This window comes from Salvelinus namaycush, chromosome 12, assembly GCF_016432855.1.
Source record: "Salvelinus namaycush isolate Seneca chromosome 12, SaNama_1.0, whole genome shotgun sequence".
NCBI lineage: Eukaryota > Metazoa > Chordata > Actinopteri > Salmoniformes > Salmonidae > Salvelinus > Salvelinus namaycush.
In genome coordinates, this window is record NC_052318.1 from 48,772,742 (window position 1) to 48,798,717 (window position 25,976).

The 25,976-nt window shown below is 42.6% G+C and overlaps 1 protein-coding gene across 1 annotated transcript in view; it reads left to right on the forward strand.

The window, feature by feature from the left end:
• bco2a (beta-carotene oxygenase 2a) overlaps window positions 1-25,976 on the forward strand; it is a 102,063-nt gene that overhangs the window by 34,934 nt on the left and 41,153 nt on the right. Inside the window, exons 4-6 of the mRNA XM_039005962.1 lie at window positions 5,128-5,243; window positions 5,461-5,563; window positions 24,273-24,401. Coding sequence (XP_038861890.1) covers window positions 5,128-5,243; window positions 5,461-5,563; window positions 24,273-24,401 — 348 coding nt within the window. The remainder of the gene's footprint in view (window positions 1-5,127; window positions 5,244-5,460; window positions 5,564-24,272; window positions 24,402-25,976) is intronic.

Consider the following 25,976-nt stretch of genomic DNA (forward strand, 5'->3'; position numbering starts at 1 on the left):
ATTAACGTGTCCAGTGATTTTTTGACGATGTTCATAACCTGTTTAGGCAAATTGAGCATTAATAAATTGGCGACAGCCTGTTTGCCCTCCCACCTATCCGTTTAATTTTTCAGGAGCCTGCGAAAGCCAGCATAGATAGAATCCTGTAATTGACAAATATTTGCCATATTCTAATAATTAACATGTGCCAACGTATCGGCACGGTCCGTTCCATGGTGAAACTTACACTCCTGTAGATCTGAAATAATTTGATGGTGAAACTTGCCAGCCAACCGGAAAAGGAAGGCGAAGCAATTCAAGCTTTCTTGAAAGTCAGGACAATCCTTGTCTTGCAAATAAACATAATTTTTATCGTTGAAAAAATAGATTTAGCAAGCAGTAGACATTTCGATTTCAATGTGGAGTGGGGCATTATTTTTATGCGGTGACGTCACATGCCCCTGCGTACCTTCAAAATGAGTCGGCAATCATCATTTATAAAAAAAACACAGTTTCCATCATTTGTCGCAAAAAAGAAAGTTTGACAAAAGAAAAATCGACCCGTGTTGAACGGATACAAATGTTGTTTAGAGAATATTCTTTAAATAATTTATTCTATACTGAACAAAAATATAAACGCAACATTGCAACGATTTTACTGAGTTACAGTTCATATAAGGACATCAATCAATTAAAATGAATTCATTAGTCCCTAATCTATGGATTTTACCTGACTGGGCAGGGGTGCAGCCAAAAGCCCACACACTTGGGAGCCAGGCCCAGCCAATCAGAATGAGTTCTACCCCACAAAAGGGCTTTATTACAGACATAAATACTCCTCACTTTCATCAGCTGTCTGGGTGGCTGGTTTCAGATGATCCCGCAGGTGAAGAAGCTGGATATGGAGGTCCTGGAATGGCATGGTTACACGTGGTCTGCGATTGTGAGGCCGGTTGGACCTAAATTCTCTCAAACAAAGTTGGAGTTGACTTATGGTAGAGAAATTATCTGGCAACAGCTCTGGTGGACATTCCTGCAGTGAGCATGTCAATTGCACTCTCCCTCAAAACTTGAAACATCTGTGGCATTGTGTTGTGTGACACAATTGCACATTTTAAAGTGGAATTCTATTGCCCCCAGCACAAGGTGCACCTGTGTAATGATCATACTGTTTAATCAGCTTCTTAATATGCCACACCTGTCAGGTGAATGTATTATCTTGGCAAAGTAGAAATGCTCACTAACAGGGATGTAAACAAATCTGTGCATAACATTTGAGAGAAATAAGCTATTTGTGCATATGGAACCTTTCTGGGATCTTTTATTTCAGCTCATGAAACATGGGACCAGCCCCTTACATGTTGCGTTAATATTTTTGTTCAATATATATCTGCCATTTCCATTACACATGTCGCAAATATATTTTCCGTGACATTGCATTGAGTAAATCTGGAGCAATGTAAAGCTGCCTATTGTCAATGTTGCAGTGCTATTTCATGGTGTAATCTCAAAATGATCCCTGTGGAAATGTTGGAGTCAGTTCCAGTGTGGTTTCTAGATTCTGCTGATCTTTTTCTGTTTAACAGTGAGGAATGTGACAAAGAAAGGTGTCACGTTCTGACCATAGTTCTTGTGTGTTTTACTTGTTTTAGTGTTGGTCAGGACGTGAGCTGGGTGGGCATTCTATGTTGTGTGTCTAGTTTGTCTGTTTCTATGTTTGGCCTAATATGGTTCTCAATCAGAGGCAGGTGTTTTGTGTTGTCTCTGATTGGGAATCATATTTAGGTGGCTTGTTTTGTGTTGGGGTTTGTGGGTGATGGTTCCTGTCTTTGTGTTCGTTTCACCAGAGAGGACTGTTTCGGTTTGCCACGTTTGTTATTTTTGTATTTTGTAAGTGTTCACATGTATCGTCTTAATTAAATATGTTGAGCACAAACTACGCTGCGTCTTGGTCCGATCCCTGCTACACCTCCTCTTCAGACGAAGAGGAGGAAGGCTGCCGTTACAGAACCACCCACCAAACTCGGACCAAGCAGCGTAGTAACGGGCAGCAGCGACAGCAGCAACAGCGGCCCATTACACAGGACTCCTGGACATGGGAGGAAATTCTGGAGGGTAAGGGACACTGGGCTAAGATTGGAGAATATCGCCGCTCTCGTGAAGAGCTGGAGGCAGCTAAAGCCGAGGAGCGGTGGTATGAGGAGGCAGCACGGAAGCGTGGCTGGAAGCCCGAGAAGAAACCCCCAAAATTTCTTGGGGGGGGGGCTAAAGTGGAGTGTGGCGAAGTCAGGTAGGAGACCTGCGCCCACTTCCTGTGCTTACCGTAGAGAGCGAGAGTACGGGCAGACACCGTATTATGCGGAAGAGCGCACGGTGTCTCCTTTACGGGTGCATAGCCCGGTGCGATACATTCCAGCTCCACGTATCGGCCGGGCTAGATTGAGCATTGAGCCAGGTGCCATGAAGCCGGCTCAACGCATCTGGTCTCCAGTGCATCTCCTCTGGCCGGTGTACATGGCACCAGCCTTACGTATGGTGTCCCCGGTTCGCCAGCACAGCCCAGTGCGGGTTATTCCACCTCCCCGCACTGGTCGGGCTACGGGGAGCATTCAACAGGTAAGGTTGGACAGGCTCGGTGCTCAAGGGAGCCAGTACGCCGCCACGGTCCGGTATATCCGGTGCCACCTCCTCGCTCCAGTCCAGTACCACCAGTGCCAACACCACGCACCAGGCTTCCTGTGCGTCTCCAGAACTCTGTTCCTCCTCCACGCACTCTCCCTGTGGTGCGTGTCTCCAGCCCGGTACCACCAGTTCCGGCACCACGCACCAAGCTTACTGTGCGTATCCAGAGCCCTGTATGCACTGTTGTTTCTCCCCGCACTAGCCTTGAGGTGCGTAGCTACAGCCCGGTACCACCAGTTCCGGCACCACGCACCAGGCCTATAGTGCGCCTTGAGAGTCCAGTGTGCCCTGTTCCTGCTCCCCGCACTCGCCTAGTGGTGCGTGTCTCCAGTCCGGTACCACCAGTTCCGGGACCACACACCAGGCCTACTGTGCGCCTCAGCAGGTCAGAGTCGGCCGTCTGCCCAGCGCCGCCTGCGCTGCCCATCTGCCCAGCGCCGCCTGTGCTGCCCGTCTTCCCAGCGCCGCCCAGCGCCGCCTGCGCTGCCCGTCTGCCCAGCGCCACCTGCGCTGCCCGTCTGTCCAGCGCCGCCTGCGCTGCCCGTCTGTCCAGCGCCGCCTGCGCTGCCCGTCTGCCCAGCGCCCTCTGAGCTGCCTGTCTGCCCAGCACCGTCTGAGCTGCCCGTCTGCCCAGCACCGTCTGAGCTGCCCGCCTGCCCAGCGCCATCTGAGCTGCCCGCCTGCCCAGCGCCATCTGAGCTGCCCGCCTGCCCAGCGCCATCTGAGCCGCCCGTCTGTCCCGAGCCGTCAGAGCCGCCCGTCTGTCCCGAGCCGTTAGAGCCGTCCGTCAGTCAGGAGCCGCCAGAGCCTTCCGTCAGTCAGGAGCCGTCAGAGCCGCCCGCCAGTCAGGAGCCGCCAGAGCCGCCCGCCAGTCAGGAGCCGCCAGAGCCGCCCGCCAGTCAGGAGCGGCCAGAGCCGCCCGCTAGTCATGAGCTGCCCTCCAGTCATGAGCCGCCCTCCAGTCATGACCCGCCCTCCAGTCATGAGCCGCCCTCCAGTCATGAGCCGCCCTCCAGTCATGAGCCGCCCTCCAGTCATGAGCCGCCCTCCAGTCATGAGCCGCCCTCCAGTCCGGAGCCGCCCTTCAGTCCGGAGCCGCCATTCAGTCCGGAGCCGCCATTAGTCCGGAACCGCCCTTCAGTCCAGAGCTGCCTCTCTGTCCGGAGCTGCCTCTCTGTCCGGAGCTGCCTCTCTGTCCGGAGCTGCCTCTCTGTCCAGAGCTACCTCTCTGTCCAGAGCTACCTCTCTGTTTTAAGCTACCTCTCTGTCTTAAGCTACCTCTCTGTCATGAGCTACCTCTCTGTCATGAGCTGTCCCTCAGTCCGGAGGAGTTTCCTCAGTCTAGTGGTGACCTTTGTGAAGGTTCCTAGGCCAAGGTCGGCGGCGAGGGTCGTCACTCAAAGGACGCTAAGGAGGGGGACAAAGATAATGGTGGAGTGGGATCCTCGTCCAGCGTCGGAGCCGCCACCGCGGACAGATGCCCACCCAGACCCTCCCCTAGAGTTTTAGGTGGTGCGTTCGGAGTCCGCACCTCAGGAGGGGGGTACTGTCACGTTCTGACCATAGTTCTTGTGTGTTTTACTTGTTTTAGTGTTGGTCAGGACGTGAGCTGGGTGGGCATTCTATGTTGTGTGTCTAGTTTGTCTGTTTCTATGTTTGGCCTAATATGGTTCTCAATCAGAGGCAGGTGTTTTGTGTTGTCTCTGATTGGGAATCATATTTAGGTGGCTTGTTTTGTGTTGGGGTTTGTGGGTGGTTGTTTCCTGTCTTTGTGTTCGTTTCACCAGAGGACTGTTTCAGTTTGCCACGTTTGTTATTTTTGTATTTTGTAAGTGTTCACATTTATCGTCTTAATTAAATATGTTGAGCACGAACTACGCTGCGTCTTGGTCCGATCCCTGCTACACCTCCTCTTCAGACGAAGAGGAGGAAGGCTACCATTACAAAAGGACTTTATTCAAGATCTGGTTTTTATAAGACTATTTCAGAGAAAGTAAACCCAATGCAATGAGATGTGCCTCTCTTCAAACTGTAACTCAAGCTGGTCTGCTGCCCGGGAAACTGGGTTGAGGCCTCAGGGGCTTGGCTACAGTCGAAGGTTATGTAACATTTAAACAGGGGGATTGGAGGGAAGAAGAAGGGAGGCTTTTCCTCTCCTCAAGTGTTTGCAAGCCGCAACAGGACTCTTTGCAAGCAGCACAATTTTGCAAGAACTATAACTCTGCCAGAAATATGACAAGCAACTTTAATCTTTAATTGACCATGCAAACCATACACAGGCTATAGTCATTTACCAAGGTTTATAAAGAGTTTGTCCAAAAATCAAAGAAGTTATTCACTCATTCCTTTTGTGCACTTCTAAATTAGAAAAGAAAATGAAGAAGTATCAGCAGCAACAAGATGCAATTGCCCCCATCGAAATAGAGTGATCAATATCTACATTCGATTTCTGTTTTCTCCCTGCAGAGGCAACAGACAATGCCAGTGTTAGCTTTGTTAAGTACAAGGGAGACTGCTTTGTCAGCACTGAGACCAACTACATGTACAGGGTGGACCCAGAGAGCCTGGAGACACAGGATAAGGTACAGTGATGACATAATAATAGGAGATAAGAGGCAGCCAAAAAAAAAACATTGTGAGCAGACACATTTTACATTCATACCCTTGCACAAATGTACTGACTTACGTAAATGATGCCCTGTTTTAAATTTACATTGATTATTGTGAGTTCCCAGACACCTGACCTGACATATATTGGTAACAGCTGTGTACTTTATCTGACCTGTTCTTCTACTACAGGTGGACTGGACAAAGTTTATTGCTGTGAATATGGCCACTGCGCATCCCCACACTGAACCAGACGGCACTACGTACAACATGGGAAACTCTTATGGCAGAAAAGGTCAGTCTACATAGAAGCTCCACTGGGCCCACATGCTCCTAAATTGAAAAATGTAGGAGCACAAACAAATGTAGGAGCACAATGAAAAATATGAATCATATTAAATGGTTATAGGGTTAAGGAGTACCATGAAATTGTATTTTTGAGATTGAGATGTAGCCTACATCTGGCCTATATATCATATATATATATATATATTATCATCTCCTAGAGAAGCTCTCCCTTTTCCTTTCTTTCTTTTCTCTTACTGATAAAACTGGTTTCTATCAAACAGTTGTGGCCAATTTGCCGCAAGCTCATATTTTCACATGGAAATGAGTTAAATTAGGCAAACTTTGGCGGTAATTTTGCGGCAACTTGTCAACTTCTGCCAAACAATTCTGGGAAACTTGTGATCAACATTCTGTTAACTGCAAACTCAGTGGCAATATGAAAATGAAATTAGGTTTTTGGTTACTGTGTGATAAACCGCATTGACATTTATCTACATAAACCAAACAACAACTTTAAATGAAATTACTTCAGAGAAAAAAAACTGAACATACTAAATGTAGTAAATATGCTATACAACAAGTATTCAATGTCTTTAACAGATCAAAATAAATCCAATACAACTTGAAATCATCAGCATGGTGATGAAGAAAATAGCAATGACTGGATATTTCCAGAATAAATTGTTTGAGCTTCTTATGTAGCTACAACATTTACGAGAGAAATGTGAATACTATGGGGATGTTGTCCTTAGGATGTTTAAAAGGACAACTACAAAATTATTTACATAAGCCAAGTGATAACTGAAATAATTAACACTTTAATAATACAAAAAAACTCAAACTAAATCAAACCCAGTTCATTCAGAACTACTGTCTTTTTGAGTGGACTTTGGAGATGACGACCCTGTGGAAATCTTTCGTCCGAACTTTGTTGAATGCATGCACTGAAACAATTAGGATACTCAAAACTATTTCTATTTTGGCATCTGAAAAGGTAGAAATCGGGTTATGACTTTTCCTAAATGAATTATTGTTACTCCAAAAAATGCTGGGTTAAAAATAACCCAATTGGTGTACTTTCTACAACCCAGCGCTGGGTCAATATTGATATTGGACAAACACAGCATTGGGTTAACCTTGTCACATATGACGTCAAAAGATCTCTAACGGTCAGAACGGTATGACTTTTTTATGCACGTGATGTCAGAATGTGCTCACTGTTCCAAAATGTGAACATTACGCAACAGGACAGTTAATCCGTGCAGCCCTCAAACTAAGGCATGCTGCCTGCTTTTGTTTATAGGCTGTTTTAACTTGTCAATTTCAAATGATTTTCTAACAAGTTTTATTTTCTAACAGTTTGAATTGAGGTGTGTTCCACCTCATTAATTCACATAAAATTAGGCCATTTCACTTTTGAGGACAATTTATTTTTTAGGCATTATTGAGCCAGACAAACTTCCCCAAGCACTTCCCCCTTGTTTCTGCAGATCAAGTATGCAGACACTTGCCCATCTCCAGTCAGAACAGAACCTGCACAAACTTTTTCACATTTTCTGGCTGGTGCCAGGTTCGCCTTCATTGTTGTTTTCATTACTACATGATAATAACTTTGATAGAAACACACAAATGTCCAAAGTAAGTGCCTTGTTACGTTATAATACTTTATGTATGTCGTGTTATGTTGTTTCTACTGTAGCTCACTGTATGTATGGAGCATAATATATTTGTGTATATTCCTCGCGGACATGCGAGGTAACGTTAGTAATTACTAGATGAAAAAAAACAGCAAGAAAAGACTGACAACTTGTGAATATTCATAACCCATAGTCATGCATAACCCTTTTCACATGTACCAACAAACGGGTGTGATCATTCTACAGTGGTCCCTGCAGTGCACGCTCAAACCGGTGTGATTTATTTAGAACATACAGTTTCGATTAACGCAACAATCAGCATTTGAGCTGGCCACACCGTTTTTTCACAGAAACATTTTGCACAAACACAGTCCTTACAAAGTTATGCCCTGAATGTGAACAGTTTAATTTTGGATGCAATGTTCAGACATTCACAGAAGTAACTACAGCATAACACAATCATCCAAACCGGAAAATGTAGGCTGTGTTTGTTCTAGCACTAATTGAGGAAAAAATTGATGTAACACAAGCGATCATATTTAGATAACTGTCGGCTGACAGAAACTACAATATGAACTAGCTAATAACAATTAGTATTTAAAATCAATCACATCACGAGTGAGCTCACCATTGATCAAAATAATTCAGTTAAATACTTTCTAGAAATTGAAAGATATCCGAAGATGGGAAGTTTGTTCTTACCGCCATGTTTGTTTTTTCACTTCAACCAAAGATAATAAGAGGAGACAAGATTAGTTTGGTCTGTTTGCAGTATGCATGTTGAAGGGGGTGTGTCGTCTACCTTCATTCCCATCCCATCATTCACTTCCAGAAGTTTACTCTGTGAACCCTCCCTCACCACATTTTGTTATAAAATCTTTGTCCGACAGACGTTTACGTGAAACCCAGAATACATTGTATGTCAACAAACATGGCTCCACACATAGCTGGAATTAGCTTAGCTCATCATAATCAGTACAACCTTCAAAAAAATATGCATGATTTGTCACCAGTACTTGAAAACATATGAATAAAACAGTAAAACAATAAAGAATTACCACACAAAGGATTTTCTGATAGTGATTTATTGATAGAAGTGGTGCGTGCCAGAAGACAATCACGTAACCTCTGACTCCCACTCTGAGCCATTCAGTGTTGTTGTTTATGTAAGGTTGATGTCGGAAGTTTACATACACTAAGTATTAAGTATTGTATTTCAACCACTCCACAAATTTCTTGTTAACAAACTATAGTTTTTGCAAGTCGGTTAGGACATCTACTTTGTGCATGACACAAGTAATTTTTCCAACAATTGTTTACAGACAGATTATTTCACTTATAATACTGTATCACAATCCCAGTGGGTCAGAAGTTTACATACACTAAGTTGACTGTGCCTTTAAACAGCGTGGAAAATTCCAGAAAATGATGTCATGGCTTTAGAAGCTTCTGACAGGCTTATTGACATCTTTTGAGTCAATTGGAGGTGTACCTGTGAATGTATTTCAAGGCCTATCTTCAAACGCAGTGCCTCTTTGCTTGACATCATGATAAAATCAAAAGAAATCAGAAAAAAAATTGTGGACCTCCACAAGTCTGGTTCATGCTTGGGAGCAATTTCCAAACGCCTGAAGGTACCACGTTCATCTGCACAAACAATATTACGCAAGTATAAACACCATGGGACCACGCAGCTGTCATGCTGCTCAGCAAGGAGACGTGTTCTGTCTCCTAGAGATGAATGTACTTTGGTGCGAAAAGTGAAAATCAATCCCAGAACAACAGCAAAGGACCTTGTGAAGATGCTGGAGGAAACAGGTACAAAGGTATTTATATCCACAGTAAAACAAGTCCTATATCAACTTGAAAGGCCGCTCAGCAAGGAAGAAGCCACTGCTCCAAAACCGCCATAAAAAAGCCAGATGATTCTGTGCTTCCAACTTAGTGGTAACAGGGAGTGAGGAAAGAGCAAAATGAATAGGGGAAGCAGTAGCTTCGGGGTTAGAAAGGCAGGTTGATATCCGAACCCCCGAGCTACTTGTGGAGAAATCTGCAGGGAGTGATCCGTCACTCGGAAGGTTACCAGCTACAATATCTCTGTATACTACATACTGCTCTTGTGCGCTTGAGTGCCCATTAGCTGCTTCCAGCCTATGATGTGTGTTTTGTGTCAGGTTGGTCACTATGACAGAATACCTGTGCAAATTACCAATAAAGCAAGTATGGTAAAAATGAAGGCCAGACTATCTATGGTAGTGTCTGAGTGTCTGCATGGTTCTAAGAGGCTCTGGTGAAGTTAAGGTTTTCAAGTTTCCAATAAGGTTGTACTATTGATTATCGATGACAATGTGGAAGACGTAGATGCTGCTTTACGAAGCTGCAAACGAATCACTGCAGCTTCGCACTGCAGACTAATCAACATTGCACATGAATTAGAGCAAATCACTACTCTGTCTGACTTGACTTCCTCCACCCACTGCAAAGCCAACATTATGGCCATTGGCTCAGCTAGCAAAACTAACTTGGCTACATAAAATTTAAGGTAAACAAATGTGCATCCATCCTCCTCTACTTCACAAGTCTGACAAAATCTGCCACTGTCAGAAACTATTGAAACCCAGTACAGTAATAATAGTGTAGCACCCCGTATTATCGGCATATTCAACAGCGTTTAAGAAATACATTACCTTCAACAGTGTTACCTGGTGATCAAGCCATCAACGTTTTGTCATTATTGGTGTCGTAAAAATGTTAGCTAACGGGTTAGCAATTAGTATATTTGACATTTCAGTGGAATTACTATCAGCTTTTTGATAAGCGGTTCAGCAAACAATATACGTCCCGTATTGTCGGCATACGGTCCCCAGTTTTGGGCCACATTACTATTTTGTTCAATTACAAGGTATATCCATTTAATTTTGTTCAAAAAAGAGACACCACCCTCGTATCCGAAGTGTTTACTAGACAGTTGACTCGTTGGCTAGCCTTCTAATATAAAAAAAAGACATGCCTGTCAACTTTTCATTGCGTAGCCCGGTGCGCACGCATGTAGACTCTTAAAAATGGTTCTTCACCAACATCAGTGTTGAAACCAAATAATGTCTCATTATTTGTTTTAAATATTAATCTTATGTTTTGAGAAAGTAAATGACAGTTTACTACTAACATGTATGAATAATTTAGGTAAAAAGTTGGATTTTAAATTATGTGTGGTCTATCGCGCAGTCAAATTTTACAATATACAGCGTGTATGTATATAAATATAACTTTTTTGAAAACTTTCATAACCTAACTTAATTTACATAACTGCAATGAAAATCAGTGTTCAGCTATTTAGAAGGGTGTTTTTAGTCGCAAAACGTACTGGTATTTTCCAGTCCATTTAAATGTTGAGCTCGAGGTGATTTAATCCTCCAACTGTTAGAGAGTGTCTGAAGTTAGGGGTGTCCGATGTTGGGGGAAAATTAGCTAACTAAATCAATCACCATGCAAGCATGAGATAAGCCTGACAAATAGATAGATAGAGAATAAGTCAATACTAGCTAATGTGACTTATCTAGCCAGCTAACTTAGCTAACATTAGCTAACGAGAGAAACAGTGTCTGACATTCCAGACAGTGTCAGACTTAGCTAGCGATGTAGCTAGATAGCTAACTTTAGCTAGCCACACTTAGACACTGACATAGCTAGCTAGTAAACATCTACAAAACATTTACATTTAGTTATATTCCGTGACAACTCTTCTGTAAACTAGCGTTGTGACCTTGGTCGTGAGGCTAACGTTAGTGTAACCGGTGCTGTACTGCACCGCTGTAACTCTGCGTTGTGTGCCAATTGTCGCCTCTTTCCACAACATAGACGCACAATACAAACGACTGGGATCAGTCGAGGAGCTAGCCATCGTCCCCACATACAATTCCTTAGCTAGCTAGTAACCACATTTGAATTCAGAATGTTAATATCATCCTAAAAAGTGCAATTACAATTGCATCTTGACAATACCATCCACTTATGAGTAAACTCTAAATATAAATTCACAAAGTATTTACAACTGTTACATTCACCCCTCCTGAATTTCACCAATCTTTTAAAACTAAACAAAATAATCTACAAAACTCAAGGCATAATTCTGAATTCAAATCAAATCAAATGTATTTATATAGCCCTTCTTAGATCAGCTGATATCTCAAAGTGCTGTACAGAAACCCAGCCTAAAACCCCAAACAGCAAGCAATGCAGGTGTAGAAGCACGGTGTCTAGGAAAAACTCCCTAGAAAGGCCAAAACCTAAGAAGAAACCTAGAGAGGAACCAGGCTATGAGGGGTGGCGAGTCCTCTTCTGGCTGTGCCGGGTGTAGATTATAACAGAACATGGCCAAGATGTTCAAATGGCCATGTTCTGTTATAATCTCCACCCGGCACAGCCAGAAGAGGACTGGCCACCCCTCATAGCCTCAAAGCTACCCATAGGGTTCAGGGCAAGTGAAGGTTGGTTAGGCCTTCAACTGCCCCTAGATGCTTAGTGCCTCTTACACTATATATACCTTCTTAGCCGTAAAGAATGATGTACTATGTAAAGTAATTCTGTACTATGTCTCCGTACTATGTTAAACTTGCACATTCTGGGGGATTGACTCAATTAGTCTTTTGACTGGTTTAACTACACTCCCTCCCCGCCCTTGTGTGACCTGCCACTGGGCTGCTTTCATCAGGTGCATTACAGTGGACTGGGCTAGGGGCCATGGTGACAAATAATGGTTCTGGCCTTAGATCAGTGATCAGAGGAGGGTTTGCCCCTGCAGCATCACTGTCATTGAAGTGCTCTGAATCATTGATTTCAAATGGCAAAAAGTTCACCTGTAGCAGTAGATTTCTGTGAACCACCTTCTCTCTGCCGCCGCAGTCTTGGATTCTGTACATGTGAGTTCATGGATTGACTGAAGTCACTGTGAAAATCTCGGGATTCCACTTTTCAGCCTTGTTAGCAATGAGGACACGATCCCCCATGGATAAACTGATGCCTCTAACCCGCTTGTCGTAGAATGGAGCATAGGCCTTGTCGTCTCTGTTGCTTATCAGTGTGCCTTTCGGCAACACTCATAGCTTCATTCAGCCCAGTGATCAGAATCTCAACGTACTTGTTGAAATCCACAACACTGGAGTCGTCCAAGACATTGTGGAACATCACATCCACTGGGAGCTGAGGGACCCTACCAAACATGAGAAAGAATGGAGCATAGCCCATAGTCTCCTGAACAGTGGCATTGTAGGCGAATGTCAATGACTAGATTTGTTAAGGCCAATGTTCTTTGGTTTTCCGGGGTAGACTCCTGAGCATGCTGCCTAAAGTCCTGTTGAAGCGTTCAGTCGCTCCATTCCCCATTGGGTGATACGCCGTGGTTCTTGACTTTTGGACACCAGAGAGCTTAAACAGTTCTGCTATTAGCTCGCTGTCGAAATTCACACCCGGATCAGTATGGATCCTTGCAGCAAATCCGTAGACACAGAAGACATGATCCCACAGTTTACGAACTACTTGCTTGGCTGTCTGGTTTCTGCATAGCCATGCATGGGCAAGTTTAGTGAAGTGGCCGGTCACCACTAGAACGTCAACTGAGCTCTCCTTACTGTCTTCCGATGTCCAAAAATCCAAACACACCAACTCCATGGGAGAGCAGGTTTTGATGCTCTCTAATGGAGCTCTAGCCACTGGCTCTGGAGTCTTTGCTAAAATTCATCTCTGGCAGAAGCGCACATACTCCTTGATGTCTCTCTCCATTGCAGGCCAGAAAAACCTCTGTCTGTCCAGGGCTAGAGTTCTAGCTTGGCCTTGATGTCCTGCAAGGACGTGAATGCCGGTCATTGCTTTGAGTCTCAACACCTCTGGTAAGACATACTGGACCTATCTCTGGCTTTTGTGACTCTCCTTAACCTCTCTTGGGCACGTGAGACGGTATCGTCCCACCACTTCAACAGCCAGTGAAACTGCTGGGCGCCAAATTCAAATACAGAAATACACATTATAAAAATTCAGAAAACAAAACATATTTTACATAAGTTTAAAGGTTAACTTCTTGTGAATCCAACCACGGTGTCAGATTTAAAAAATGCTTTACGGCGAAAGCATACATTACGATTATGAGAACATGCCCACAAGACAAATCATTACAAACAGTAGCCAGCCAGATAGAACAGTTACACAATTTAGAAATAGAGATAAAATTAATCCCTTACCTTTGATGATATTCATATGGTTGCACTCAGCAGACATTCATTTACTCAATAAATGTTCCTCTTGTTCGATAAAGTCTCTTTATACCCAAAAACCTTAGTTTTGTTTGCGTTTTCTTCAGTAATCCACAGGCTCAAACGCAGTCAAAACAGGAAGACAAAAAAATCCAAATTGTATCCGTAAAGTTCATAGAAACATGTCAAACGATGTTTATATTCAAACCTCAGGTTGTTTTTAGCCTAAATAATCGATACTATTTCAACCGGACAATAACGTCGTCAATATAAAATGTAAACAAGAAACGCACTCTCTCGGTTGTGCTCAAGAAAAAGCTCCTTCAGACTGCTCTTACTTCCTCATTTTTCAGAATACCAGACTGAAACACTTTCTAAATACTGTTGACATCTAGTGGAAGGCATAGAAACTGCAAGTTGAGTCCTAAGTCAAGGGATACTGTAATGGCATTGAATAGAAAACTACTTCCTGAATGGATTTTTCTCAGGTTTTCGCCTGCCAAATCAGTTCTGTTAAACTCACAGACACTATTTTAACAGTTTTGGAAACTTTAGAGTGTTTTCTATCCGAATCTACCAGTTATATGCATATCATATCTTCTGGGCCCGAGAAACAGGCCGTTTAATTTGGGCATGCATTTCATCCAACATTCCGAATGCTGCCCCCTACCCTAGAGAAGTTAATGACATGATACAGAACTCCGCTTGGGATCCCACTGCTTCATCAGCAACAACAATTTAGAAGAAACAGCATATCGGTCTCGCCTGGTGGGCCGTTTCTTATTGAAGATGGAAGGGATGACCTTGGAAATCACAGTCTTCCAGCTGGAGATCCCAAAGATCCTCATACAAAAGTTCAGGCAAAGTGCCAATACCAGGAGAAAGCAGCTGGTGGATCCAAGATGGATTGCTTGCATCTCCGTTGAACAGTCTCAGTCGATATGGAGCTGACATATGGCTTTCACTTCAGCAGTGGTCAAGGAGGTTATCTCCTGGGGATAGAAGCCCACAGGAAGGCATCTTGGACACATCATCATTTAGAGTCCCAACAGCCTCAGACAGGCGTGCTTGGTAGGACTCCCTCATCAGTCTCTGCGCGACAGTCACTGCAAGGGGTCACGGCTCAGTGCATATTCTGCTGTCTGGGAAATGCTTCAATTCGAAGTTGTACTGTGCCAGCTTGGCAACCCATCTTTGCTCACAAGCGTCCAGCTTAGGTTTTGTCATGATGTACGTTAACAGGTTACTATCTGTCCAGAACGTGAACTCATGCCCCTTAAGCCAGTGACTAAATTTCTCACACACGCTCCATTTCAGCGCTAGAAATTCAAGTCTGTGTGCCGGATACCTTCTCTGCAACTTACTCAAGGTCTTGCTCACGAATGCTATGGGCTTTGCTTTATCTGCACCTTCAGGCACTTGACAAAGCACAGCCCCGAGACCATCCAAAGAAGCGTCAGTGAAGAGAATGAACAGCCTCTCAAAATCAGGGTGAGCCAGCACAACACAATTCAGAAGAACATCCTTCAGCTTCTGGAATGCAATGACACACTCCTCAGTCCAATCGGACATCGCCATTTCTTGGGTGCTAGTTTGAGGTTGTTGGCACTAAGATGGCTAAACACAACTTCAAGTCACTGCAGAGCCAGTTCCTCGGTGGGTGCAAAGACCAACAAGTCATCCAGGTAACAAAGGAGATTTGAGAAATGTATGTCCCCAAATATGCTTAACATAATTCTCAGGAAAGAGGCTGGGAGGCTACTCATAAAGTCCCATCAGTTTGGTAAAGGCTGTGTACTTCTTGTCCTCTTCATGAACTGGGATGTTATACAATCCTGAGATTAAGTCCATGGTGCTGAAAAATGCACTGCCACCAAGGGCTGCGAGACAATCTGCTTGATGAGGAAGGGGATGAGCGTCCTCCCCCGTTCGTGCATTCATCCACCTGAAGTCAATCCATAACCTCAGACTCCCGTCTTTCTTCCATACCATGACTAAAGGGGAGGCATACTCACTAACCGACTTGCATATAAGAACTACTTCCTCCATATCTGTTAACACCTTCCTCAGCTTCATGTAATGAGCAGGCGGAACCCTTCTTTATGGTAGGCAGAAGGGTCTGTCATCAACCAGGTAGATACGGTGAACATAACCCCTGGCTCCTCCGCAGTCCAGATTATGTCTTGAGAAGATGTTTTCATATTTTGTGATGGCATTCACAAGTTTCTCCTTCCACTGGTCAGTCACTTGGCATCCATCAATGTCTATGTCGGTGCGACGGTGGCACTGTATTATCCTCAAAGCGGGCAAAGAAGGTGTTTAGTTTTCCTGGAAGCATGACTTCGGTATCCGTGACGTGGCTGTTTTTGATTTTGTAGTCCGTGATTTCCTGTAGACCCTGCCACATATGTCTCGTGTCTGAGCCGTTGAATTGCAACTCCACCTTGTCCCTGTACCAGCATTTTGCTTGTTTAACTTCTACTTAGTACTCATCCCGGATCCGGGAGCACCCCCCACAGTAAAAAAGCTGACTAGCATAGCCTAGCATAGCGTCACAAGTAAATACTAGCATCTAAATATCATTAAATCACAAGTCCAAGGCACCAGATGAAAGATACAGATCTTGTGAATCCAGCCATCATTTCTGATTTTTAAAATGTTTTACAGGGAAGACACAATATGTAAATCTATTAGCTAACCACGATAGCAAAATACACAACTTTTTTTTCCCACCATTTTTTTCCTGCATGGGTAGCTATCACAATTTCGACCAAATAAAGATATATATAGCCACTAACCAAGAAACAACTTCATAAGATGACAGTCTGATAACATATTTATTGTATAGCATATGTTTTTTTAGAAAAATGTGCATATTTCAGGTATAAATCACAGTTCTACATTGCAGCTGCAATCTGAAATAGTGCCGAAGCTGCCAGAATAATTACAGAGACCAACGTCAAATACCTAATTACTCATCTTAAAACATTTCTGAAAAATACACAGCGTACAGCAAATGAAAGCCCAACATCTTGTGAATCCAGCCAATATGTCAGATTTTTTAAGTGTTTTACAGCGAAAACACAATATAGCATTATATTAGCTTAGCACAATAGCCAGAAACACAAGCAATTTACCAGCAGCACAGGTTAGCGATCGTAACAATACAGCAAAAGATATATAATTTTTGACTAACCTTGATATACTTCGTCAGATGACAGTCCTGTAACATCATATTACACAATGCATATAGGTTTTGTTCGAAAATGTGCATATTTAGCAGCACAAATCGTGGTTATACAATGTGATCAGTGGCAACAGGTCATGCATTCTGGCCGGCGCCATCTTGGAAAGGCACCTAAGTTTACGATTATTTATCGATTAGATTGACAAAAAAATACAGGTTGGACAGCAAATGAAAGATGCATTAGTTATTAATGCAACCGCTGAGTTAGATTTTTAAAATTAACGTTACTAGACATACAGTGTGCGTTACAGCCAGACTAGTGCCGCAATAATGGCGGACAAATGCGTTTACATTTTTCCACATAAATACGGAATAACATCATAAATAGCTCTTACTTTTGGACGAGCTTCCATCAGAATCTTGGGCAAGTGGTCCTTTGTCCAAAAGAATCGTTGCTTGGTTGTAAAACGTCGTCTTCAACTTCGGAATTAGCAGCTAACAATAGCTATGTGGCCACAACATGCCCAAATGTTCAAAGCGCAATACTAAGGAAATTCCGAAAATAGCAATATACTCGCATAAACTGATATAACTCGGTTTAAAATAACTTCGTTATGATGTTTCTAACACCTATATCGAATTAAATTACAGACGGATATAGCTAAGGCCGATAACTGAGCGTTTCAAAATGCCATCCTGAGATCTTGCTTTGCGCAATGACGAACGTCGAAAAGAGAGCTCCCTTCGTTCCTTGGCCTTTTATAAGCTCTGAGAACTACGTAGACACTCCATTCCACTTCTCATTGGTTACTGACATCCAGGGGAAGGCGGGTGCAGTTCATGTCGACCCATAGGATACATACAGAGCTTTAAACTGATCTGAGAACAGAGCCTCGTTTTCAGACCTTCGCAGTTCCTGTCATGGATTTCGCTGCAGAAAGAGTTCTGGTTCACCCACAGACATAATTCAAACGGTTTTAGAAACTAGAGATTGTTTTCTATCCAATAGTAATAATAATATGCATATTGTACGAGCAAGAATTGAGTATGAGGCAGTTTAATTTGGAGACGATATTTTCCAAAGTGGAAACAGCACCCCCTAGATTGAGAAAAGGTTAATTGCCTTGCGGAGGGAATAACTACACTGCTTATATTCAGCCAAATCGTCAGACCCCTTTCCATGGTTAAATCAGTGGATCGCGATATCAGTTTTTCGCGAATCCCGCCATCCATCCACGGTTTCTGGTTAGGGTAGGTTTTAATAGTCACAATGGTTATGACATCGCCAATGCACTTATTTATAAACGCACTCACCGAATCAGCGTATAGATCAGTGTCATTCTCTGAGGCTGACTGGAACATATAATCTTGGAGCATGGCTTCCGATTGGTCAGTCCAACGTTGAATGGTTCTCGTCACTGGTATACATCCTGTTTGAGTTCCTGCCTATAATCCGGGACGAGCAAGATGGTGTCGTGGTCGGATTTGCCAAAGGGAGGAAGGGGGAGGGCTTCGTATGCATCGCGGAAGTTAGAGTAGCAGTGGTCGAGAGTATTAGCCCTACGTGTCATGCAATCAATATGCTGACAAAATTTAGGTACCATTGATCTCAAATTTGCTTTGTTAAAATCCCCAGCTACAATGAATGCAGCCTCCGGGTATATAGTTTCCAGTTTACATAGAGTCCAGTGAAGTTCCTTGAGGGCCGTCTTGGTGTTCGCTTGAGGGGGGATGTACACAGCTGTGACTATAACTGACAATAATTATTTTGGTAGGTAGAATGGCCGGCATTTGATTGTAAGGAATTCAAGGTCCGGTGAGCAGAAGGACCTGCGTTCCTGTGTGTTGTTATGATCACACCATGAGTTGTTAATCATAAAGCATACACCCCCGCACTTCCTCTTCCCAGAGAGGTGTTTATCTCTGTCGGCGTGATGTATGGAGAAGCCTGGTGGCTGGACCGATTCCGAGAACATATCCCGAGAGAGCCATGTTTCTTTGAAACAGAGAATGTTACAGTCTCTGATGTCTCTCTGGAAGGCAACTCTTGTTCAGATTTTGTCTACCTTGTTGTCAAGAGACTAGACATTGGCAACTAGAATACTCAGGAGTGAGCGATGTTTCCGTTTACGAAGCCTGACCAGAAGACCGTCCAAAGAGAGGATCTGCTTCGGGAAAGTCGTATTCCTGGTCATAATGTTCGTAAGTTGACTTTGCTCTTATATCCAATAGTTCTTCCCGGCTATATGTAATAAGACGTAAGATTTCCTATAAGAAGTAATACATAAAAAAAGAAATACTGCATAGTTTCCTAAGAACGCGAAGCGAGGTGACCATCTCTGTCGGCGGCATCATAATCTCTGCTCTCACGCTGTCATGAGCATAATAACTCTACCCACAAGTATGTTTCTGGGCATGACCTTTGACCTGGTAGGCTCGACTATTACAGTGCTGCCTGGAGACAATGCCACATTTTTTGGAAATTTACCCCAAACTACGTGTTCAGTCTTGGGAAAAATAGTCACAGCTTGAGTGAGCTTCACGATCTAAATCTTGCCATCAACTTCCTGTCCCTTCCATCTTGTGACACACCTCTGGTCAGTGAGTCTGGTCATCAATGTTGTTGACTAGCTTCCAGTATTTGTCTGTGCCCTTCATCTAATGCAATATATGCTTGATGACATTCAATCCCAGTAGAAGTTCATCACGCTGTCCAGGGACAAATAGGGTGGACACTTTAACATCAATCCCATTGGTTAGGCCTTCTTCCCCCTACAACCCACTAATACTAACTCTGTAGGAGGCTGATAATGCTGAGGAAGGGCACCTGCTTCCAAAAGTATCTGCTCAGCATGTTCATTCAATGTACAGGCCATAAACCCAGTGTCAAGCATGCCCTTAAGCTGCACTCCCATGTACAGACACAGAGGTGTAAAACACATTTGAAAAAGCCTCAACCTCTTGTGAACATCACATAACAATTTTCTCTCCTTTCGCATCAGAGCACAAAATCTCATATGTTTTCTCGAGATCATCAGATTCTTTCTTAGGGACAGACAGTTGAACACCCACATTCCCCCCCTTCACCTGTAGGTGTGTCAGTTTAACGGTTGCTGATGTGGTGGGTTTCTCTGCTGCTGTGTTGGGTGTCTCTCACCGCCAGGATTGGCATAGCGTTCCCCCTGTTTTGGACAATTTGACTTCCAATGATCTGGGGAAAGCAACAGTGGCACAGGTTATCATGTCTACAGTGCATCACAGTGGAGTGATCTGTTGAGCCACAAACCCTCCATTCCCTACGCCTGAAGAGCTGAGAGGGGAAAGATGGCACCTTCCTCTTCAAGTACATTCTCATCAACTCATCCCATTCATGAATGGAGAATTTGTCTGTACCATCTCTGAGTAAACTCTAAATATACAACATTATTCATGAACAAAACACTGTGTGTCATGACTTTATGCTTAAAGGAATCTAACTTTTCTGAAGACGACAGAAAAAGGGTGCCTACCTCATAGTGCATCAAAATTATTTGAGCACGAGCACGCAGGACAAAATTCAAGTACACACTCCCCTATTGCCAGGACGCAGGCATGAATAATAACACATCAACATGCTATAATAATACATGAACCTGGTGAAATTCACAAAGTATTTTAACAACTGTTACATTAGCTAGCTAGCTAACGTTACCACAGCCAGAGATATTAGTACAGAAAATGGTTAGCTAGCTACCATAACTATGATTGGACAAAATAAAGTTAGCTGTTTTCACTGGTCAGTCACTCAGTCGCACTAGAACTAGAATACTAGCAAATATTCATAACCCAACCTAATAACCCAGCACCAACAACCCAACCTTTCTGTATTTGCAGAAAACAACCCAACAATTGACCCAATGCTTGCAACCAAGCATTCGGGTCATCCAAACAACCCAACATGTTTTACATGTACCTTACATCTCAAATCTATGCATGGAAGAAGTCTTGACTTGTCTGGTGTACACATTTCTCTGTCCTCAGTTTGATTGAAGGCCTCAATCTGTATGTTTGCCTTGTAGCTAACCAATTGCAAACTAGAAAGAGTGAGGGAACAACACACGATTAAAATAAGCTAGCTACTAGTTTAAAACAATAAAATATCTAATTGTTACAAACAATGAATGTAAGGGCTACATTTATGAGAATACATGGATTTAATTACCTTATCAATCTTGAAGACATTCATCACGCAAAAAATGTTTATGAGTGAGTTTACCTCAAACATATTTCCAGGGTGTTGATGCATTCTCCTCCCAATACAGCCTCTTCCAACACCACAGGAAGGGTATCCATCTGCTAAAGTAATGTTTTGCTTTGATGTCAAATATACTCATATTGTTGCTAGCTAGCTAGCTGTTGTGCAAGCTAACATGCAACGGAAGGATGACTACCATATTGACATGCATCATTGCAAAAATATGATATAAATATATAAATATAATATCAAAACAAAAACACACACACATACAGTTGAAGTCGGAAGTTTACATACACCTTAGCCAAATACATTTAAACTCAGTTTTTTACAATTCCTGACATTTAATCCTAGTAAAAATTCCCTGTCTTAGGTCCGTTAGGATCACCACTTTATTTTAAGAATGTGAAATGTCAGATTAATAGCAGGAAGAATGATTTATTTCAGCTGTTATTTCTTTCATCACATTCCCAGTGTGTCAGAAGTTTAGATACACTCAATTAGTATTTGGTAGCATTGCCTTTAAATTGTTTAACTTGGGTCAAACATTTCGGGTAGCGTTCCACAAGCTTCCCACAATAAGTTGGGTGAATTTTGGCCCATTCCTCCTGACAGAGCTGGTGTAACTGAGTCAGGTTTGTAGGCCTCCTTGCTCGCACATGGTTTTTCAGTTCTGCCCACACATTTTCTATGGGATTGAGGTCAGGGCTTTGTGCTGGCCACTCCAATACCTTAACTTTAAGCCATTTTGCCACAACTTTGGAAGTATGCTTGGGGTCATTGTCCATTTGGAAGACCCACTTGCGACCAAGCTTTAACTTCCTGACTGATGTCTTGAGATGTTGCTTCAATATATCCACATAATTTTATTTTCTCATGATGCCATCTATTTTGTAAAGTGCTCGAGTCCCTTCTGCAGAAAACACTCCCACAATATGATGCTGCCACCCCCGTGCTTCACGGTTGGGATGGTGTTCTTCGGCTTGCAAGCATCCCCCTTTTTCCTCCAAACATAACAATGGTCATTATGGACAAACAGTTCTGTTTTTGTTTCATCAGACCAGAGGACATTTCTCCAAAAAGTATTATCTTTGTCCCCATGTGCATTTGCAAACTGTAGTCTGGCTTTTTTTATGGCGGTTTTGGAGTAGTGGCTTCTTCCTTGCTGAACGGCCTTTCAGGTTATGTCGATATAGGACTTTTTTTACTGTGGATATGGATACTTTTGTACCTGTTTCCTCCAGCCCGTTCACAAGGTCCTTTGCTGTTGTTCTGGGATTGATTTGCACTTTTTGCACCAAAGTGCATTCATCTCTAGGAGACAGAACTTCATCTCCTTCCTGAGCGGTATGATGGCTGCATGGTCCCATGGTGTTTATACTTGCATACTATTGTTTATACAGATGAATGTGGTACCTTCAGGAGTTTGGAAATTACTCCCAAGGATGAACCAGACTTGTGGAGGTCTACAATTTTTTTTTCTGAGATCTTGGCTGATTTCTTTTGATTTTCCTATGATGTCAAGCAAAGAGGCACTGAGTTTGAAGCTAGGCCTTGAAATACATCCACAGGTACACCTCCACTTGGCTCAAATGATGTCAATTAGCCTATCAGAAGCTTCTAAAGCCATGACATCATTTTCTGTAATTTTCCAAGTTGTTTAAAGGCAGTCAACTTAGTCTATGTAAACTTCTGACCCACTTGAATTGTGATACAGCGAATTTTAAGTGAAATAATCTGTTTGTAAACAATTTTTGGAAAAATTACTTGTGTCATGCACAAAGTAGAGATCCTAACCGACTTGCCAAAACTTTAGTTTGTTAACAAGAAATTTGTGGAGTGGTTGAAAAACAAGTTTTAATGACTCCAACCTAAGTGTATGTAAACTTCCGACTTCAACTGTACATACACATCCATAACAACTATCAATAATAACATTTAAATGAAACTAAATCAGCCTGCTTTTCTTACAACATTTTAATCAGATCCCTACACAGGCGCAGAAGGATCTTGTGAGGTTGGGACATTTTCTGGCGACAGTTGTTCTTGCAGTGCTTCTGCCATGTCTTGTAGTTTTGGAGGCCCAAAAACTTCTTGGCTGCAGATATAATGATGTCCAGCTTCTTGGACACTTGTGTAATACAATGAATAACTGTGGCTATAAATGCAAAAAAATCCATCTTCTTCACAATAAGTGTGTCCAGACGTATAACATTTGCAACTGGTTGCGGTGCATCCACCGCCATGTCATCTTCAGCACTGTGGCCCCTTTCCCCTTCAACTCAACTCTCTTCACCGCCTTCAATTCTCTTCACCGCCTTCAACTCTCTTCAACTCTCTGCATCGCCTCCAACTCTCTTCACCGCCTGATGTGATCACCGGAAACGGCTTCTGGTAAACATAGTGGCAGTAAATGTTGTTGCCACATGTTTGCCACATTTACAAATATAATCTTTAAAGAAATGTCTGCCAGACAAAAATCACTGGTGAACTGTTTGCAACTAGAGGCAATAAACATTATAGCAGATTCACGACTAGTGGCAAAAGTTGGCAAACTTATTTTGTGGCACACTATTTAGTTAGCAGCAAATTTCCCACAAACTTGTGGGAAGTTTCCAGCAACAAATACATGTTTGTGAAGGAGCTACTAAATGTTGTGTGATTTTTTTTCTATTTGCACTGGTGCTCCAGGTAGCACAGCAAAATATTTAGGAGCATATGCGACCAAAATGGTAGCACTGTAGAGCCGGGATGGGGTTTTCAAGCTCACTGTAAGGGGAACTTCACCACTTTTTTACTTTGACAACATAGGAGGTCATTTTCTTAGGATCTTTTCTTCAGAATGTAGAAAATTACTGTTTTCACGTATGTAGAAACTGGTATGGTGCAGGAGACATAAAATGTTGAAGTGTCCCTTTAATGAAAATATTGTAATATACATAAGGCTAATATTGCACCTTAAACCTCAGTGCGACCTGAGACAGAATTAAGTGTGGATTTAAACCGGTAAGATATATTTTAAAAGCTTTATTTACGTTTAGCCAATCTCAAATGGGTGAGGGGGTAACTATCTTCCTCAAACATACCAAGCTGTCATGGCAACCCCATAGACAACAGTGGTTTTCGTTGAACAATGAGCACACTGGGTCTTAATTTTCGACAACTTATTATTTACTGTAATCTCTGTGAGTTACTTATATACAATAAATTAACTGTATTTATATACAAGTATTTCTTGTTTAAATACAAGTGTGTGTGTTTTACGTGGCTCTGACACAATATCACAGGGTGACAGGTTGTGTAGAAAGTGTTCCTGTGAGTTTAGGTGATTATTTATTGCATACACCAGTGTTGTGACACAGTATTACAACACTGTGAGAGGTTGTGTACTAACTGTGTCCCTGTCATTTTAGGTGCCTTGTATAACATAATCAAAGTGCCCCCTATGAAGAACAACCCTGAGGAAACCCTGGAGGGGGCCAAAGTGCTGTGCTCTATTGTCCCTGCAGACAAGGCCAGGCCCTCCTACTACCACAGCTTCGGTAAACCTACCAAACACTTCATGCAATACCTATGCAATAAGAGCCAAAACAAAATCATGGTTGTGTCCCAAATAGCACCCGTGTCCCTTTTATAGTGCACTTATTTTGACAAGGGCTGCAATTCAGGATGCAACCATTACTTACTGTCACTGTACGTCTCTATCATATCTGTAAGGAATAATATGTACCCTGACATTAGTGTCTCATTTTAACTTGTGAGGGGGGGGGGGGGGGGGGGGGTGATGCTATTTTATTTAGAATTTTAGGATCCTGTTAGGTATCAAAATAAAATATATATTTTTAAAAGGCCATAGAAATGCATTGAATAATACCTTCATAAATGTCAAAAAGGACAGTAAAAAATAAATAAATAAGAAACAAGGTTTTGAAGTGTCTGTCCTAAATCTAGGAGATATAAAATAAAACTTTGTAAATATATGTATACATTTTTTTGACACTTATTTAACCCCTTTTTTGGGGAAAACACAAAACTACCTTCATGCTCCACCGGTTACCTTCAGATGAGTTCTGTGACATTTATGGGGGTCGTAGTGCAAGACGAAGAACACCATCATGTTCATGAGAATCTCCCCTTTCCACAGTGGGTTCCCAGTAGTTTGTAGCCCAAATGGTCCAAACGTTTGCAAACAGAAGTTGGCACATCAACGGTACCGACTTCAGACATGCCCCCTGACACTTGTGTTCATGAGAGTCTCCTTTCCATAGAGTAGTCATAATAGGTTCCAGGTCAAACCGATTGGACGCTAAAGACATTTTCAGAATACTGATTTTCGGGGTGTCTCATGGTCTGACAAACACAGCTGTAGCTCAGCAGCCTTTCACTGGAAGTGCGAGTCTGGCGGATGTGGTGGTTTGAGATGCATCCACTGCAAAAAAAACATACAGTACCAGTCAAAAGTTCAGATTTTTCTACTCATATCTACTAACCACTTGTTTGGTTACTAGATGATTCCATATGTGTTATGTTATAGTTTGGATGTCTTCACTATTATCTTAGAATGTAGAAAATAGTAAAAAATTCAGAAAAACCTTTGAATGAGTAGGTGTGTTCAAATTTTGGACTGGTACTGTATCTCTAGTTTAAACTGACGGATTTTGATGGGGATTTTTTGTTGTTATGTAATTTAGATTGACATATCGACTCTAGGGGGGCCCTTAACCCTTTGACCTGTATGATCACATATTTGTGATCATTGTTGTGTGGTCCCTGCAGCGTACCATCACAAATATGTGATTGGAACAGCAGCAACAGAACTTATGACGCAAAAAACGCGACTTAACAGCATTGTTGTCTGAACAGCATTTACATTTTTTTTGTACTGATGGAAAATAAAGGTCTTAAACTGTATTACTCAGTTTTACCCCTTATTGTAAAAGATAAATGTGAACTTCATCACCCAAGCATTACACGGAACACATCCACAGCCATGTTTGACAAGTGAAAAACGTCCTAATCCCAGAATGCCATTTACTATAATGCCGCGTTCAAAACAACTGGGAACTCTGACATTTTTTTTGCTCCGACTGGGAATAATTGATTTGAGCGGTCAACCA